Source organism: Rhinatrema bivittatum, chromosome 6 (genome assembly GCF_901001135.1).
Source record: "Rhinatrema bivittatum chromosome 6, aRhiBiv1.1, whole genome shotgun sequence".
Lineage (NCBI taxonomy): Eukaryota > Metazoa > Chordata > Amphibia > Gymnophiona > Rhinatrematidae > Rhinatrema > Rhinatrema bivittatum.
Window position 1 is genome coordinate 88973801 of NC_042620.1, and position 20477 is coordinate 88994277.

The following is a 20477-nucleotide window of genomic DNA, read 5'->3' on the forward strand; positions in this document are numbered from 1 at the left end:
GATCCCCTCATGGCATGGGTGGAGATAAACCTACAAGGAATCTCGGCCTCCCATATCACAGGGAAAGACAACATCTCAGCAGACTTCCTCAGCAGAGAGAGCCTGGACTCAGGGGAATGGACTCTGTCGACCACAGCCTCCCACCTGATAGTAAATCGCTGGGGCCTCCCAGCCATGGACCTACTGGTCACCTGTCTCAGTGCCCAAGTTCCTAGGTTCTTCAGCCGCAGGCGAGAGCTACACTCCCAAGGGATCGACGCTCTCGTCCAGACTTGGCCAGAGGAAGACTTATTGTATGCCTTCCCCCCCATGGCCACTACTAGGCAAGGTCATTCACAAGATAGAACATCACAGGGGATTAGTTCTGCTAGTGGCCCTGGATTGGCCAAGACGACCATGGTATGCAGACATGCAAAAACTCCTTGCAGGGAACCCTCTGTGCCTGCCTTCTCCGACAGGACCCAATTCTCCATGAAGATCCAGCTCGACTCTCTTGCAGTCTGGCCCTTGAAGACTCACCTGAAGAAGCGCGGTTACTCAAAGGCCGTGATTGACACCCTACTCCGGGCGCCCAAGTTCTCCACATCCCTGTCTTACATACGGATCTGGAGAGTATTCGAAGCCTAGTGCGGGGACCGCAGGATACTCCGGACAGCCAAGATTCCCATGATCCTGGAATTCCTACAGGATGGTAAGAAGGGGGTTGTCACTCAACTCCCTCAAGGTCCAAGTAGCTGCACTGTCCTGCTTCAGGGCCGAAGTGGACGGCATCTGGCTATCAACCCATCTGGGTTTGACCTGCTTCCTGAAAGATGTAAACTCCTCCGACCACCCCTGAAGTGGTCTGATCCTCTATGGAATCTCAATCTAGTATTAGACTTCCTACCTGAGGATTCCTTCAGACCAACTTGCAGTCTGTCACTACGCCTTGTAACATTGAAGACTGTATTCTTGGTGGCAATATGTTTAGCTCGTCGCATCTCCAAACTACAGGGTACTATCCTGTCGGGAACCGTTCCTTAGGTTCACTCCTGGAACCATACAGCTGTGCACCGTCCCCTCCTTTCTACCGAAAGTGGTTTCCCAGTTTCACTTGAACCAAACCATCACTCGACAATCTCCGGATGAACATAAGGACTCGGAAGACTCGCCACCTTCGCCATCTAAATGTTGGCAGACTCCTAGTACGGTACCTGGAAAGATCGGAACCGGTGTGCAAAACAGACCGCTTATTAGTCTTTCACAGCGGGAAGAAACAAGGAGAAGCGGCCTCATGGGCAACCATAGCCTGCTGGATCAAGGAAGTAATCAAGGCAGCCTGCATAGAGGCAGGGAAACCTTTACCACTAAAGGTTAAGGCTCATTCTACGAGGGCTCAGGCAGTTTCTTGGGCAGAAATCAAGCTACTGTCGCCTGCTGAGATCTGTTGGGTGGCAACATGGTCCTCCATACACACCTTCTCCAGGTTCTACCGCCTGGATGTTCAAGCCTGAGAAGATGCAGCCTTCGCAAGGGCAGTACTAAGTGGGCCATGGGCAGCCTCCCGCCCTGTCCGGGAGTAGCTTTTGTACATTCTATTGGTCCTGAGTCCATCTGGCTACATGCTAGGAAATGGAGAAATTACCTGGTAATTTCATTTTCCTTAATGTAGACAGATGGACTCAGCATCCCGCCCACGGCTACCCCTAGTTCAAGACACCAACAGTTTGTCCTGTGTTGGTGTTAATTGGTTGAGTGCACTGGCAGTCTCCAGTTTTAAAATCGTTAAACCAGTTCAAGTTTTAATCAAGTTTAATCAAGTTATTTAAGCAAAGATATATCCACAATGGATTTTTGAAGAGAAGACTGAGTAACTAAGGTTACTGCAGGGGTATATCTAGAGTGACGTCAGCTTTGAAATCTGACTCAGTCTCCCATCTGCTAGCAGAAGAGTACTATATCCATTGGTCCTGAGTCCATCTGTCTCCACTAAGGAAAACAAAATTATCAGGTAAGTAATTTCGCCAATAAATCCCATAATCAAAATTATAGCTAAATTCAAGCTTTAAAAAAAAAAAAAAAAAGCTTTCAAGGCTTAAATTAACTCAATGTGTTATATTTTTCATTGGTGCAGTTGTCAGCTCTTCTTTCATCTTTCTTACAGCCTCCTTTTAGAGGATTCTGAAGAGGAGGAGGGTGACTTATGTAGAATTTGCCAGATGGGAGTCGCATCACCAACTAATCCCTTGATAGAACCATGCAGGTGTACTGGAAGTCTGCAGTATGTTCACCAGGAGTGTATGAAGAAATGGCTGCAGGCTAAAATTAACTCTGGTAGGGTTTACTAATAGTTTTATATGTTTTAATCTGAATGTCAGGCAATTTTATATATATTTAAGAGAACTTTACTATTGTACTGTGAAAATAGCAAATAACATTCAGTGCATTATCTGCCTCTTTTTTTTTTTCTTTAAATTATTTCCTTGTATTCCTTGTGCTTGCCATGTTCAGAAAAGCACCACTAGAAGCACAGTCTAGATGTATTCCACACATTGAGAAAGGTGGAAAGAAGGCAAAACGATTACCGGCATGGTTAAAAGGGGAGGTGAAAGAAGCTATTTTAGCCAAAAGATCTTCATTCAAAAATTGGAAGAAGGAACCAACAGAAGAAAATAGGATAAAGCATAAACATTGGCAAGTTAAATGTAAGACATTGATAAGACAGGCTAAGAGAGAATTTGAAAAGAAGTTGGCTATAGAGGCAAAAACTCACAGTAAAAACGTTTTTAAATATATCCGAAGCAGAAAGCCTGTGAGGGAGTCAGTTGGACCGTTAGATGATTGAGGGGTTAAAGGGGCACTTAGAGAAGATAAGGCCATCGCGGAAAGATTAAATGATTTCTTTGCTTTGGTGTTTACTGAAGAGGATGTTGGGGAGGTACCCGTAATGGAGAAGGTTTTCATGGGTAATGATTCAGATGGACTGAATCAAATCACTGTGATCCTAGAAGATGTGGTAGGCCTGATTGACAAACTAAAGAGTAGTAAATCACCTGGACTGGATGGTATACATCCCAGAGTTCTGAAGGAACTAAAAAATGAAATTTCAGACCTATTAGTAAAAATTTGTAACTATCATTAAAATCATCCATTGTATCTGAAGTCTGGAGGATAGCAAATGTAACCCCAATATTTAAAAAGGGCTCCAGGGGCGATCCGGGAAACTACAGACCAGATAGCCTGACTTCAGTGCCAGGAAAAATAGTGGAAAGTGTTCTAAACATCAAAATCACAGAACATATAGAAAGACATGGTTTAATGGAACAAAGTCAGCATGGCTTTACCCAGGGCAAGTCTTGCCTCACAAATCTGCTTCACTTTTTTGAAGGCGTTAATAAACATGTGGATAAAGGTGAACTGTTAGATGTAGTATACTTGGATTTTCAGAAGGCGTTTGACAAAGTTCCTCATGAGAAGCTTCTAGGAAAAGTAAAAAGTCATGGGATAGGTGGCGATGTCCTTTTGTGGATTGCAAACTGGCTAAAAGACAGGAAACGGAGAGTAGGATTAAATGGACAATTTTCTCACTGGAAGGGAGTGGACAGTGGAGTGCCTCAGGGATCTGTATTGGGACCCTTACTTTTCAATATATTTATAAATGATCTGGAAAGAAATACGGGTGAGATAATCAAATTTGCAGATGACACAAAATTGTTCAGAGTAGTTAAATCACAAGCAGATTGTGATAAATTGCAGGAAGACCTTGTGAGACTGGAAAGTTGGGCATCCAAATGGCAGATGAAATTTAATGTGGATAAGTGCAAGGTGATGCATATAGGGAAAAATAACCCATGCTATAATTACACAATGTTGGGTTCCATATTAGGTGCTACAACCCAAGAAAGAGATCTAGGCGTCATAGTGGATAACACATTGAAATCATCTGTTCAGTGTGCTGCGGCAGTCAAAAAAGCAAACAATGTTGGGGATTATTAGAAAGAGAATGGTGAATAAAACGGAAAATGTCATAATGCCTCTGTATCGCTCCATGGTGAGACCGCACCTTGAATACTGTGTACAATTCTGGTCGCCGCATCTCAAAAAAGATATAATTGCGATAGAGAAGGTACAGAGAAGGGCTACCAAAATGATAAAGGGAATGGAACAGCTCCCCTATGAGGAAAGACTAAAGAGGTTAGGGCTGTTCAGCTTAGAGAAGATACGGCTCGGGGGGGGGGGGGGGGGGATAAGATAGTGGTGTTTAAAATCATGAGAGGTCTAGAATGTGTAGATGTGAATCGGTTATTTACTCTTTCGGATAGTAGAAAGACTAGGGGGCACTCAATGAAGTTAACATGGGGCACATTTAAAACTAATCGGAGAAAGTTCTTTTTTACTCAACATACAATTAAAATCTGGAATTTGTTGCCAGAGGATGTGGTTAGTGCAGTTAGTATAGCTGTGCTTAAAAAAGGATTGGATAAGTTCTTGGAGGAGAAATTCATTACCTGCTATTAAGTTCACTTAGAGAATAGCCACTGCCATTAGCAATGGTAACATGGAATAGACTTAGTTTTTGGGTACTTGCCTGGTTCTTATGACCTGGATTGGCCACTGTTGGAAACAGGATGCTGGGCTTGATGGACCCTTGGTCTGACCCAGCATGGCATTTTCTTATATTAGTGATATACTCTGAATTAGATTGATTCATACTGGCTCTGATTTCATATTATCACACTTTATAAGGGGGATTGAACAGCTCCCCTATGAGGAAAGGCTGAAGAGGTTAGGGCTGTTCAGCTTGGAGAAGAGATGGCTGAGGGGAGATATGATAGAGGTCTTTAAAATCATGAGAGGTCTTGAACGAGTAGATGTGACTCTGTTATTTACACTTTCGAATAATAGAAGGACTAGGGGGCATTCCATGAAGTTAGCAAGTAGCACATATAAGACTAATCAGCGAAAATTCTTTTTCACTCAACGCACAATAAAGCTCTGGAATTTGTTGCCAGAGGATGTGGTTAGTGCAGTCAGTGTAGCTGGGTTCAAAAAAGTTTTGGATAAGTTCCTGGAGGAGAAGTCTATTAACGGCTATTAATCAAGTTTACTTAGGAATAGCCACTGCTATTAATTATGTCAGTAGCATTGGATCTTCTTAGTGTTTGGGTAATTGCCAGGTTCTTGTGGCCTGGTTTGGCCTCTGTTGGAAACAGGATGCTGGGCTTGATGGACTCTTGGTCTGACCCAGCATGGCAATTTCTTATGTTCTTATGTATTAGGTAGAATTCTAGAATATTAATTTAATATTTTACTGCACCTCTTTCAGCATTTCAGTTCCTGTGCAGGAAGCTCTGGTACAATATAATTATATATGGTGCTCAATAATTGCCATTACAATGTTTGTGTTGGGAGTGGAGTTTGCACAGGAGTTCCAGATTAGGTGAAAGTGTAGTTTTGAGCATAGTTCTTGACTACAGATACTTTTATCATCTGCAGAAAGCAATTTGACATCACTCTTTGGAGGTAGTTGATTATTCTATAGATAGATGTTCACGGAAAACTGCTTTAATCTTATATTTAAATATTTGACACAGGTTATGAGTATTTACTCGAAATGTGGACTTGGAAGAATTTATATAGTAGGGTTTATCCCAGGACAAGCAGGATGCTAGTCCTCACATATGGGTGACGTCATTCACGGAGCCCTTAAGCGGGAAAAACTTCTGGCAAGTTTCTAGAAGCTTTTAACTGGCTGCCTGAGGCTACTGAGCATGCCATGATATTCTCTGCCACAGGGGTCTCACTTCAGTCTTCTTTTTTCCGTGCTGCTGACTGCATCGCGGTTCATAGGAGCCCTGTGAGTTACCTCACAACTACAAAAGTTTTATAACAATATTTGCCCTTTACGGGTCTCACTTGATTTGTCACCGGCTGGTGACAAAAACCATACCTTTTTCGCCAAGAGAAACACCGTATTCATCGACGGATGTCGACTGAAAAGACTTCGGGCTTCAAAAAGTGCCCGGCCTGCAACCGGACTATGTCGATAACGGACCCGCATGTCGAGTGCGTTCGCTGTCTTGGTGGAGACCATGACATCGCGGCTTGCACTCAATGCCAAGAAATGACGGTGAAAGGTAGGAAACTTCGTCACGAGAAGATGGCTCAAATTTTTCAAATTCAGACAACGCCATCGCCGACTTCCACAAAATCCTCACCGGTTGGCATAACAAAAAAGATCTTACTAAAGAAAAGGATTCCGGAGGGTTCCGAGGATGCCTCCTCTCCAACACCCTCCGCGTCATCGACAAGGTCGGTATCAGATACTCGTCCAAAACATAAGCACCGACGACACCGTTCAATTCCTCCATTACCTCCGCCGGAGGAACCGGTACCAAAAAAACAAAACTTCATCGACCTCCGTAACATCTGGACAGGAATCGATGCCATCGACATCAGTTACAGACTTAACAACATTGATTAAGCAGATAGTCACCGATGCCCTGAAGGAGAAAATACCGGCGTCATCGCTGATGCCGACCGTCGGGTCGATGCTGACCGTCGGGTCGATGCTGATACCGGCTACGGTGCCTATGGAAACAGCCCTGTCGATGCCGGCAGACCTGCCGAGGTTTTCAACAGCGATGCAGGCTACTCAGCCGATACCGGCGACCTCATCATCGCCGATATACGCAGTGACTTCCTCGATGCCATACTCTACCTCTGCGATGACAGTACCATTCCCGATGCCAGAGCCATTGATGACATCGATAATCTCACAAACCTCTATGACCACAATGGCTTCTAGACCCATTTCATCAATGGTTCCCATCTCCATGTTTACATTCCTTACTTCATCGATTCCAGCTACTTCCCAATCGATGCCTCAATACACTCTAGCTCCAACTAGAGCACCTCTACAAGGAAGAATTACTTCAACAAAAAAGGCATCAGGAAAATATAAACATACTTCCATGCCAGTTCCAGAAGCCTCAAGGCGCTTCCCTTCGGTTTGGCGACCGCACCTCGGACCTTCACAAAGATCATGGTAGTGGTGGCGGCGGCCCTCCGCAAGGAGGGTATCCTAGTACATCCGTACCTAGACTGGCTGATTCGAGCGAAGTCCTTCTCACATGGTCAGACCTCAGTGGCCAGAGTAGTACAATTCCTACGCTCTCTGGGCTGGGTGGTGAACCTTCCAAAGAGTTCCCTTGTGCCCTCGCAACACCTGGATTTCTTAGGGGCGAGCTTCGATACCCGGCGGGGGATGGTGTTCCTGCGCCAGGACAAGGCGCAAGCCCTGAGAGAGCACGTGTCTCGGTTTTCGGCTCTGGAAGAACCAACCGCCTGGAATTATCTGCAGCTCCTGGGAGTAATGGCCTCCACCATCGACATGGTACCCTGGGCGTTTGCACACCTGCGTCCCCTGCAGGCGTCCCTACTATCCCGCTGGAAACCAGTCTCCCAGGAGTATCAGGTGATCCTGCCGCTCCCACCATTAGCCAGGAAAAGCCTGGATTGGTGGCTTGTCCCCTTGCATCTGGCTCAGGGAGTCTCGCTCGAGGTTCCCAATTGGATGGTGGTGACCACCGATGCCAGTCTCGCGGGATGGGGCGCCGTCTGCGAAAGAAGCGCCACGCAAGGGACTTGGACGCCAGAGGAGGCAAAGTGGCCGATCAATCGCCTAGAAACTAGAGCTGTGCGTTTCGCTCTCCAGCGTTTTCTTCCCCTGGTGCGACACAGGGAGGTGAGGATCCTCTCGGACAACGCCACCACCGTGGCCTACATCAATCGGCAAGGGGGGACAAGAAGCAAGCATGTCTCCCTCGAGTCTACTCCCCTGATGGAGTGGGCGGAGAGCAATCTCGTCCGGATAGCGGCCTCTCACATCGCCGGGGTGGACAACGTTCAGGCAGACTTCCTGAGTCATCAACAGCTAGACCCCGGCGAGTGGGCTCTCTCCGAGGCAATGCATCTCATCATCCGTCGTTGGGGGACTCCACGCCTCGATCTGACGACCTTTCTCAATGCCAAGGCTCCACGCTGCATCAGCCGCAGAAGAGAGCGCGGCGCGGAGGGGGTGGATGCCCTCGCCCTTCCGTGGCCGTCGGATCAACTGCTCTATGTGTTTCCTCCTTGGCCTCTGGTCGGCAAGGTTCTCCGCAGGTTAGAACATCATCGAGGGACTGTAATTCTCATCGCCCCGGAATGGCCCCGTCGGCCATGGTTCGCAGATCTACTTCAGATGACGGTGGACGGCCCACTTCGCCTGTCCCATCTTCCTCATCTTCTGCGCCAGGGTCCGGTATTTTTCGAGCAGGCAGAACTCTTCTGTCTTGCGGCCTGGCTTTTGAACGGCGCCGTCTCCACCACAGAGGCTACCCGGAGACAGTGATCTCAACGATGCTTCGTTCCCGCAAGCCTTCGACCTCAGTCACTTACGTTCGAGTTTGGAAGGTCTTCGAAGCATGGTGTTCCAACCGCGGAGTCCAAACCATGGAGGCGACTGTCCCGCTGATCCTTCATTTCCTACAGGATGGTCTGGATAAGGGTCTCGTCTATAATTCGCTCCGGGTTTAGGTGGCGGCCTTGAATGTCTTGGTACAGAAGGACTGCTCTCTACCCCTTCAGCCGGATATCGAACGTTTTCTAAAGGGTGCCAAACACCTGCGGCCACCGGTCAGGGATTCTTTTCCCTTCTTGGAGCCTCAACTTGGTGCTGCGAACGCTGTCGGGCCCTCCTTTTGAACCCCTGAGGGGGTCCTCCCTCAAGGACCTGACCCTCAAGACTGTTTTCCTGGTAGCCATCTCTTCTGCTCGCCGGATTTCAGAACTTCAAGCCTTGTCCTGCTGAGACCCTTATCTGCGTTTCTCCGACTCCGGGGTTTCCTTTCGTACGGTGCCATCCTTCCTACCAAAGGTGGTCTCGGCCTTCCACGTTAATCAAACGGTGGAGCTTCCAGCGTTTGCTCCAGAGGAACCCCGGTCTCTCCGGCTCCTGGACGTCAAGCGTGTACTGCTCCGCTACCTGGAGGTTACCAATGACTTCTGGGTATCCGATCATTTGTTTGTCCTCTGGTCAGGACCGAGGAGAGGTTCTCAGGCATCCAAGACGACTGTTGCTCGCTGGATAAAGGACGCCATCTCATCCGCTTACATTGCGGCGGGGCGGGTGCCGCCTCGCAGCGTTACGGCTCATTCCACGCGATCCCAAGCGGCGTCCTGGGCGGAATCTCGCTCTGTTTCCTCCCAGGAAATCTGCCGTGCGGCGACATGGAAGTCGTTGCACACTTTTTCCAGACATTACAGACTACACCTGGCGCCTCAGTGCACGGGTTCTTTTGGCGATCAGGTTCTCCGAGCAGGTCTCTCAGGACCCCATCCGGTTTAGGGAAGCTTGGGTACATCCCACTGTCTGGACTGATCCAGGTACGTACAGGGAAAAGAAAATTATTCCTTACCTGCTAATTTTCGTTCCTGTAGTACCATGGATCAGTCCAGACGCCCGCCACTAGGGGTTTCATTAGGTCCTGCTCCGATTCTTATTTATTTATTTATTTATTTATTTCGAATTTTTCTATACCGACATTCTTGAACAAAGATATCAAATCATATCGGTTTACAATTGAACATAACTGTCGCGGCTTCCAGGTATCTTTCATTCTGTTTGTCTCTGATTATTGTTACTGTTCACAGCTCCTCACAAGTTGACTGTTGCTGGTCCCGTTGACCGTTTGTTTACTTATATCTTTCTCTGTTCCTCTTTGGGAACGGTTCTGGATCCAAAATGTTGTGTTTTTTGCTTTTGTGCTTTGCTATGCGTAATACTGAGCTCCAGAAGAGGGTGCACTACTCTATATGCTGACGCTCTCAAACTCTGACTCCATCTGCTGGTCGGGGGATATAACCCACTGTCTAGACTGATCCATGGTACTACAGGAACGAAAATTAGCAGGTAAGGAATAATTTTCTTTTCTTTACTCCTCTTCCAGCCAAGGAAGAGCTGCCAGGAATCCATCCACCTCCTCTAAAGGCGAAGAAGTCTTATTTTCGTGCTGGTCCCATAGCTTCGCCGGGTATAGTAGGGCAAACCGGATGCCCCTCTTATGGAGTGCCGTGCACGCTGGGGCCATTATTTTCCGCTGTGGTGCTGTCCAAGAAATTGTTGAACAGTAGAAGCCGGTGGCCTTTGTAGTCCACCTCCCTTTTTTGACTGTATGCCTGCAACAATTGTCTTGTGGTCCCAATTGAGAATTCGAGCTATTACAGGCCTCGGCCGCCCTGGGCCCAAGCGGTGCACCCGCTCACATTGAAGCTGTTTGCCAGTTAAGATTAGGCCCACCTGCTGTGGGAGCCATTGCTCTACCAGGTCTTTCAGCTCACTGTCCTTCACCTCTTCAGGGAGGCCAACTATTTTTAGGTTATTCCGGCAGCCTCTATTCTCTTGCTTCTCCATTTTGGCGAGGAGGTCTGCCACGTGGCATTTGGAAGTCGCTAAGCGGTCCCCCAGATCGGAAATGATATCCTTAGCAGTGTACAACCTCTTAGCATGCCCTTCTACTGCTGATTTAATGTCCTCCATTGCAGTTTGCAGCTTGTACAAGCGGCCATCCAGAGCCTCAGTTACCCAGTGCAAAATTTTCTGCAGGACCTCCTCCATGACAGAGGCCAGCAAGAGCTCCCCTGTCTGAGCTGCTGTGGCCATTTTGGCTGCACGCGGTCTATGGGGTCTGTGCTCCGATTTGCAGTGGGTGCCCGACCTACACGACTTCTCACGGCGGCAGGACTCGGCACCTTTGGCAGCCGGCACCAAGCAGGGGCAGCGAAAACGAGCGGTGAGAGCCAGGTAAACTTAGTTTTGTGGGAGCGGGGCCGCGGAGCTTTTACCTTTCACTTCCGCCTCCTGCATGTCATTGCCGGAAGTTGATCTTTTTGGTACCTTTGTCAGGTGGTGGCAGGACTGACAGAATGCAGTCTGTGAATTATCTGTGTAGGCTGCTGAGTGTGGGGACTCGCAGGAGTTCTGTATTTCATTGGTCGATCGGCATCGATAGAGGACCACACTGTTCCTGTGGGGGGAAAAGCTCATCTTCTCCACATTCAGAAGAACTAGTCTCCACGGGCAGGAGCCCTGGATGATGTAGCCTCCCCTCCTGCTTGCCTGTGGTGGCAGTGCAGTCTCCTTGTGTGAGAGGGTGAGCAGGAGCCTGGGCAAGCAGTTTGCTGCTGAACTTTTCGTGCCATGCCCAGTAACGGTTGACCGTGCACATCTGTGACTAGTGCACCGATTTGACACATCTGTCAGGACTGCGTCTGGGATCAGGACTGCTATTGAGTGCCATGTTCATCCTTGACAGTGCCGGGGCACCCTCAAGGCCATGGAGGTGCAAGACGACCCTAAAATACTATAAGGGCCTTCTGTTCTGTAGGCATCTGTGGGTTCCATAGTCTCAATGCACTGGTGTCATGAGCACTTTGGGCCTCAATGTGATGGCATAGCGACACAGACTTCTAGTGTTTGGGACCAGGACTGCCCCAGAGTAGGGCATGTTTGAAAGTTCTAGAATTTTTGAGATCTAAGTTCTGAACTGGGGCTCCATCCAGTGATGTCACCCATGTCAGAGGACTAACATCCTGCTGGCCTCAGAGAACACTAGTTACAGGTAAGCAATTCTGCTTTAACAATACAAACAATAGTCATGTGGGCAAATGACTTGTAGACAGTATGCATGTTCTCTGCATTTATTTATTTATTTATAGATTTTTATATACCGCGGCACGTAATGCACATCACCCCAGTTTACAGCAAAACAGTAATTCAGCCATAGGCTTTACAATGAACATAAGTGGAAAAGGCAAGATGCTTATTTAACAGAAAAACTAGAAGTATACATATGTATATTGTACACTGCCTTGATCACCTCCTATTGGATTAGAAGGGTGGTCTGTGAATAATTATATGGTTGTAATAAAGAAATCTGGTAACGTTTTACCAAAATTGACCTCCTGTAACTTATTCTTCAGTAGAATAAGACTTACGTGACATTTGGTAAATGAGTTATTTGTTTTTAGGTTCTACATTGGATGCAGTAACTACTTGCGAGTTGTGTAAAGAAAAGCTGAAGCTTAACTTGGAGGACTTTGATATTCATGAACTTTACAGAACACGTGCAAATGAAAGGGTTAGTATGTCCTGCCTAGTTGATAATCCTTCTTGAAGATAATGATTACTAGATTAATTTCACAGTTTCTGATATGCAGAACATATGCCTGGCACTGAGGAATGTTTGATAATTATCCTTTACAAATGTTTGTGAACAGTCATTTACTAACGTGCACTTTCACAGTAGAAAGGAAATATACTGAGTGTTTTGTATCTTGAAGTGCGTCTCTGGCAAGGAGACTGATTAATTGTAGGACTTAAGGGTAACGTGTGTTAAAAATAACATGTCTAATTATTTTACTACACAGGAAAATTCCATTAGGATTTGGTGAGTAACCAGGAGCAGACGACATTGAACAGTACCCTCCCTGTTTAGTGTTGATGCCTGAGTCATCCCATAGTTTACATATGGTATTTGTTCCATTTTTACCAAGACCTTTTTTTAAATTTGTATATTTTTAGCCTGGGAGCTTCCTTCTGCTCCTTTTGTTTCACATCCAAAAGGAAAACACTATTGGGCAACCATACCATGAACCTTCATTTGTAGCTATCCAGGGTATACCCCAAGTTTTAATGAACTTCCCTGTAGACCTGCCATTCTAGTGATGGTCTTTGGTTAGAATCCAGCATGCATGCATCCTAGTTTGTTAGTAAGTTGTCTGTGAACAATGACTAGAATGCCCCACCCCCAGAGACACTGAGCACGGTCTCCATAGCATCCCTGGTCAGGCTTGGAATCTAAGTCTAATCTTTGTTCTTGGCTATAAATCATTGGCTCAGTTTGTGAAGACTTAAAAGTATTTCTGTGCTCCAAATTGGACTTCCATGTTTTGGTCCCCCTTGCTTCAAAAACAAAGGAGAATGTAACCAGAAGCTAAGGCATGAAACTTTGTGCAGTTTTCTACACCAGAAAAACTTTGACATGCATAACCATGGACCTGTATAATTTCAGAGTACCTTGGCCTTGGTTTCTCTTAAAGGGAAAACTGCTCCAGAATGAGCTGGGGCTACCTCTTCTAAAAACTTTAAAAATTTTTATTATATTTATTAATTTTTCATCTTAAAACAGCAATAGCATGTCCCAGAAAAATCAGGACTAGCAGAAATAGGTGTCGCCGGCACAGCCCTCTCATGGCTCTCCTCCTACCTCACACACAGAGAATACCTAGTAAAAATCGACAAGCACGAATCCTCATGCATACCTATCACGCAAGGTGTACCCCAAGGCTCATCCCTATCCTCCACCCTCTTTAATATTTACCTCCTACCTCTATGCCTCCTCCTCTCCAACCTAGGACTGAATTTCTTCCTATATGCAGATGACGTGCAGATTCTCATCTCGTTTCAAGGGTCCATAAGCGAACCTTTGCAACGATGGGAATCTTGCCTCACCACCATAAGTGCCTTGCTATCCGAGCTCCATCTAGCTCTAAACACTTCAAAAACAGAATTACTCATCATCTCTAATCAGCCTGAACGCTTCACTCTCCCCATGCGACAGAACACTCCCCAAATTACTACCACAGCCTTCTCTGACCCAGTTTGTAAGAGACCTGGGCGTCTTTATAGATCAACACCTAAGTTTTAAACCCCACATCAAGGCTCTCCTAAAGGGGGGTTTCTATAAACTTAACATCCTAAAAAAACTCAAACCCCTCCTCCACACCCACGATTTCCGCACAGTCGTTCAGGCCACCATGCTCAAGAAACTAGACTATTGTAACTCCCTGCTACTAGGACTCCCTGCCTCTACCATCAAACCCCTTCAGATTCTACAAAATTCCATGGCTAGAATCATAACCAGCACGCGTAAAAGGGACCACATCACCCCCATACTAAAGGACCTACATTGGTTGCCCATCTCCTTCCGCTCACAATACAAAACCCTCACCATCCTTCACAACTCCCTACATAAACACAATCACACCTGGCTCGATGAAATGTCTCGTTACCGCTCCTCCAACCGCCCCACAAGAACAACCCATACAGGCACCCTCCACACCCCATCCCTCAAAACAGCTCATTCAGCCCACACCAGAGGGAGAGCCTTCTCCGTCGCTGGCCCTACCCTCTGGAACTCCCTCCCCATCCTCCTATGCCAGCAAACATCCTTTCACATCTTCAAGAAAGGAGTCAAGACATGGCTCTTCCGACAGGCCTACCCCGACACAAACCAAACGTAATATCTCCCCCTCAGCTCCCCCCTGCTCGACCTTACACCCCCCTGCTCCCCCCCCTCTCAGTTCCTCCCGGCTCGACCATCCCCTCTCACCCTCCTTTTCGCCTGTCTTATCCCTCTCTCCTCCTTCCCCCAGCCACCCCTTTCGATTCCTCGTCACCCAGCCGCTACCCTATCCCTTAGTATTCCCCCTCCCCCACCACCTCCCCTTTATACCCTTTGAAGAAACTATTTCCCAGTGTTTCGACTGCCTTTGTCGACCTTTCGACTCTTCCGTAATTCTACTTAAAGTGATACCTATACATGTCAGCTGTACATAGTCTCCCTCTATCCTACCGTATTTTTCTCCCTTTACTCCCTTTTTAACTATGCTTTTCTCCCTTTCCCCTCCTCAAACCCCCCTTTCCCACACCCCTCCTACCCCTTTACCCACCCTCCCCCGCCTCTCCCTCCCCCGTTTTCACCTTTAAACCTCTGCTCCCTTGGCTCATTTCTGTACTGTTTATTTTGTTCACTTTGTTTTTGTCTGGTTGTTTTTGTTCTTGTTTTTAGTTTAATTAGTAATATTATATTACATTGTTATATTGTTTTACTGTATCTCCCACCTGAGTTCTGTGTAAACCGGCATGATGTGCTTCACGAATGTCTGTAAATAAAAGTTAGTAAATAAATAAATAAATATCTTTATTACAATACAATAAAAAGCAATTAAATCCTATTTCCTGAAGTTACAATATAGTGGAGGGGAGAATCACTACAACAGAGCAAATAAAATATTTCCATATACAGATAAAAAGAAAGAGGAGAGAATGCAGATTATTAATCAGTTACCAACATCTGAGACTTGGCTAATTGCTCCAGGAGGCTGATAGGAATCCAGAAAAAATCCTAACTGAGAAGGTTCAAAGAAAATATATATAGTATAATTAATTTTCATCACGCATTTACACAGAAATCGAATAACTATCTGGGCACCCATCTATCGTGCACGTGGACACAAAGCTAAAAATGTTTTCCGACGCTGCTGTATTGCTCTGGATATGTCAGGATACATCCAAACTTTCTGACCCAAATAGGGGGTATTTCTATTTCAAAGAAATATTTTCAAGATACTGTCTCGGTCAGAAGACAATACAAAATTTACCAGTAAGGTGCCCCTTTTTTCTATTTGGGTCTCTGCCAATGTTTCCAGAAACTCCGATAAATTTAAAGGTGTAGGCAAGGGAGCAGTTGGAGTGGAAACAGGTAAATTTTCACCTTCTTGCTTAGGTTCCACAAGAAAATAAACCTTGGAAATCTGTGGTAATGCTTCCATTGAAAAATGTAATATCTCTTGTAAATAGTTCCTAAATTGTTCCCTCTGGGAAACCATTTTACATTTTGGAAAATTTAACATCCTTAAATTTAAATATCTTGATGAATTTTCCAAATTTTCCATTCTTCTAGTTAGGGCACATTCTCCCTGGATTAAGCCACTCTGACAGGATTTAAAGTGTTAAATTGTACTTGAGTGTCCTTTATAGCTGTGGTGAGAGAGACAATAGAATTTTCTACTAAAGAAATAGCATTCCAGAGTGAATCCAAAGTTACTACATTAGGTTTCACTAAAGAAGATTTAGTAGTAAAAGTTACCAGTTGGGTTGGTTGAGGATTTCTATCATGGCTCCAGGCAGTTTCCCTAGTCTCTCTCCCTTCTAATGTGGCTTGCAAGCCACATTGAACACCAAATCAGGAGCTAATCCTTCAAACCACAGGGGGTAGAAATCAATGTTCCACCAACGATGGTGGGCAATGCCATAGTAACTGCGGGTCCTGCCTCGGATGTCGCCACCCCCAAAGACTCCATCCAGGGAGCATGCCCCGTCCCACAGCCATAGCGTGCAACGGCGGAGAAGGAGTTGTCGTGGCTCTGGGTTTTAGAGATGTCTCTCCCAAAAGCGGTGGGGTTTGCTCTACCTCGTATGCTCCAGCGGGATCCTCCGGGGCCTTTTCATCTGCGGCGGACCAAAACCCCATAATGCTTGTTTGAACTAAGGTGGGTCTAAGGGGGCCAAGGCTCCTTCCCTTACCCGACCTTTCCTTTTTGCGTGTGGCATTCAGGAAATTTTTAATAAAAACGAGCAAAGTCAGGAGCCGCATCTGCCACGTCCTCTCCTCACGGTGCCATCTTGGAGACTCCCCTCCCTTCTGAATACTTTCTATGGTTTATAAACCTGCAAGAACCTATGAAGAAGAAAAAGTCTGTAATGAGTTTGTGGGGAAAATACCTATAATAAAGCTACATAAATGTGCATTGCATTACAACTATTTGCTTTCAGTAAAGCAAAGTTACTTACCTGTAACTCATGATCTCTTTGGGACAGCAGGATGAATAGCTCTGTATGCAGGTGGTGATATCACACAGCACCATATATGAATTGTGCCAGCTCATTGGCTACAAGCCTTAGAAGGCTTTGTACATGTGCAATAGGTATTGCAGCAAGCAGCCATCAACAGAGCCCCCCTCAGTCTGTGTCAACGCTAATTGCATGCAGAGTAAATGCCTATGGAGAGATGGGAGGGAATGTGGAACTATTCATCCTGCTGTTCAGAGAAAAACTAGTTAAATGTAAACAGTCTTTTGCTTTCTCCATGGTCAAGTGGGATGAACAGTCCCATATGTGGGGGCTTCCAAGCTAAAGCTTGTCTCTGTCCCCTTCCATCTACCCTTCTCAAGACAACCCCCCATTTGGACAGTTGCGGTAGGAGTTTAATTTCCTATGTTTTAAATAGATTTTTGAGAACTGACAGACATATTTACTGTCTTGACAGAAGTCTGCCTCTAGGCAATAGTGAGATTTAAGTGTGCACTGAATTCTATGTGGCTATTTTTTATAAATTTCTTGGTTAATCCAGTATGTGCTGTGGAAATAGCCATTGCCATGATCAGATGAGCTTGCACACGGCCTTGCAACAAGAGGCCTGCTTTTCAATAGAGGACTATATAGTCAAAGATCCAGTTAGCTATTGTATATTTGTTCACAGGGATCTTTCCAGTTTGTTTGGGTCATAGAAGACAAAGCTGTGTGGATGTTGCCTTTGTTCTATCCAAAGACACAGCTTTTTATTTTTTTTAAACAGAATTTATGTAATGCCAGTAGCATATGTGCTTTTAAGAATGAAGGGCAGAATAATTTTTCCTGATTTTTTTAAAAGGAAATTTGAGACCATTTTCAGCAAAAATTTTGGATGTATATTCCTGTTGGGGAAGAATTTGTATAGAGTTTGCAGTTACTTCAGCAAAGAGGAAAACTATCTTCATAGTCAGACATCCTAGTGAGGACATATTTTTTTTTACTTCCAGTAGATGTGAAAGGACTGCTTTGAGATTCCATGATATGGTAGGTGGCCTTAATGGTGGATTTAAATGTAAAATGGAGCTATGGTCAGTGCTGCCCTTAAAATTTACTAACCGACACACACACAATATCCTTTTTTCAGAATTTACTGGTGCTCTCATCTTTTAAACAAGTAAGGCTTGATGGGTTTCGTGGGAAACTCCTATTCAAGGCCCACAGCTCTGGAATGCATTACCAAAAGAGGTTAAAGAGGCATGCTCTTTTATGAAATTTAGGAAGCAACGGAAGGCCTACCTTTTCCAGCAAGCATTCTAAGCTTTTTGACTGATTTACAACCAGCAAATGAGTCTGTCAGGTTACAATGAGAGTATGATTGAGTATGGCTAATTAATTGATAAGCAGTGAGGAGAGAGAATACAGTCTTTATTGTGCTGTGATATATATTAGCAATGTGTTTTTATTTTGTTTTTAAATCTATTTTAACCTCTAATATTTATTCATTTGTATTGACTGGCTGTTGATTATGAATGTTCCAATTGTAAACCGCTAAAAAATTATGATTGACGATATAAAAATCTTTTAAAATAAATGACCCGTGAAATGAGAGAATTAGAAACTTGGTTTCCCCACTGCTTGGTCATGGTAGGTTGCTAGGCACTGAGATTAACTTTGTACTTGTTTGTTTTTAGCATAGAAATAAGTGAAGTAAATAGCAAACACTAAAATGTATAAGAAAAAGTAGATAACCCCTTCTCTATACATCAAATTGTGACTCTTCCACTTTCAGGCATAGGAACCCATAGTGAATTATATTTTTATTGCTAAGAGCACTTTGGATACTGAGCGAGGGCATCCATATATAATGCCTATGGTCCTCCTTGACATCCAGGCTGTTGAGCTAGCATTAAAATGTTGAATTGGGCATACTTCCCAGTGCCGAAAAACTAGTGTTGCGGATGTCTTGAACAGAGTTGGGTCTGCTGAGGGAAGGGCACTTGGCAATAAGCCTCACGTGATGTGGTATAATGTAAAATGGACATCCTGCTGTGAGATTCTCTGACCAGCTACATGATCAAGACCTTTTAGTTATCTGGTCATTTTTTTATGCTGTGACTAAGACTGGGAATAGTCATTCCACTGAGAACACAGGAATCATGGAAATTGCTTCATGTGCAACCTGGCCTTCAGGAGCATATGAACCGTTTGAAGCTGCATTACCCAACAACTCAAGGAAGACCCTTGCGATTATGGATGAGCTGTTGTATAGACTGCAAACCATTGCAAGAGAAATCACCAAATTGTAGGAGAGGGAGACCTATGACCTCGTCTTTTCCAAGCTGAGTACTGCACCTATGAACTTGTTAGTGATTTAGAGATGTGAGATTTTTCCATAATTCATAAACTTTGAGTCAAATCGCTAATCACAAGTCCTCCCTTCTTGAGGCATTGGCGGTGATCTTGATGACAATCCTCTAGGTAAGGTGAAATATTTTCACTTGTTAAACAGGGCTGAATTAGCCATAACGTGGGTGCGCTAAGTGGACCCCTCTGTCACAGCTAATCAAACTTTTAACATAGCGAATGACACCAGATAAACCAAAATGGTCCATCTATTCTTCCCAGCAAAATTTTGATTTTTTGAGCATTTGTGGGAATGCCTGCTTGGGAGTTGCCTCTTGAGCCTCCCTCAGTCTTGTTTTCATCTGAGCACTAGCAAGGTTGTGTACCTTTTATCTCTGCTTTTTTCTTTTTAAAAATTTCAAAATTTACCTATAATGTTGCCTTGCTGCCTAAGCAACTCCCAAACAGCACTTTTCAGTGCTACCTTTTCAAAAACAGATTTTTTTATTGGAATGTCTTCCAAGAAGAAAGCCACAGTAAGTAGGTTTAAAAACTATTTGTTTTTGGCAGGAAAATGTCATAAGAACATGCCATACTGGGTCAGACCAAGGGTCCATCAAACCCAGCATCCTGTTTCCAACAGTGGCCAATCCAGGCCATAAGAACCTGGCAAGAACCCAAAAACTGTCTATTCCATGTTACCGTTGCTAGTAATAACAGTGGCTATTTTCTAAGTCAACTTAATAGCAGGTAATGGACTTCTCCTCCAAGAACTTATCCAATCCTTTTTTAAACACAGCTATACTAATTGCACTAACCACATCCTCTGGCAACAAATTCCAGAGCTTAATTGTGCGTTGAGTGAAAAAGAACTTTCTCTGATTATTTTTTTTTTTCAATTCTTTATTTATCATTTTTCCATTACAAAAACTAATTTTTGCAAATTCGAAAAAACTGAGTTAAACATTTCACAATTTAAACTAAAGAAACCGCCTATAAAGACTGAATTGCTTAACAAATATTTCCCCATAACCCATAAATCAATAATTTCTATATTGGCTCCCTCGCCATTTAAAGAGAGTTTTACTAAATTAATTATGTTAAACATCAGAAAGAAACTTGGCACGCTGACAACACATTTCATTTCATGTATTAATGGGCGTAGATGTAGCTGGTTTCTTCGAATCTATAAAAGCCCTTAATTGTTCAGAAGAAAAAAATATAAAGGTTTCTCCACCCCTCTTTAGGACGCATTTACAAGGAAATTTAAGCATAAAAGAAAAACCAAAATCAATAACCTCTTGACTGAGGGCTAAAAAACCCCTTCGTCTAACTTTTTACTTTTCCTAGAAGCCTCTCATGAAGAACTTTGTCAAACGCCTTCTGAAAATCCAAGTATACTACATCTACCGGTTCACCTTTATCCACATGCTTATTAACTCCTTCAAAAAAGTGAAGCAGATTTGTGAGGCAAGAC

The 20477-nt window shown here is 44.6% G+C and overlaps 1 protein-coding gene across 3 annotated transcripts in view; it reads left to right on the forward strand.

Annotated features, from left to right (window-relative positions):
• Positions 1-20477, forward strand: part of LOC115093599 (E3 ubiquitin-protein ligase MARCH7-like) — a 184058-nt gene that overhangs the window by 67139 nt on the left and 96442 nt on the right. For all 3 annotated transcript variants that reach the window (XM_029605579.1, XM_029605580.1, XM_029605581.1), the window contains exons 4-5: positions 2144-2313; positions 12052-12161. In XM_029605579.1, the coding sequence (XP_029461439.1) occupies positions 2144-2313; positions 12052-12161 (280 nt within the window). The remainder of the gene's footprint in view (positions 1-2143; positions 2314-12051; positions 12162-20477) is intronic.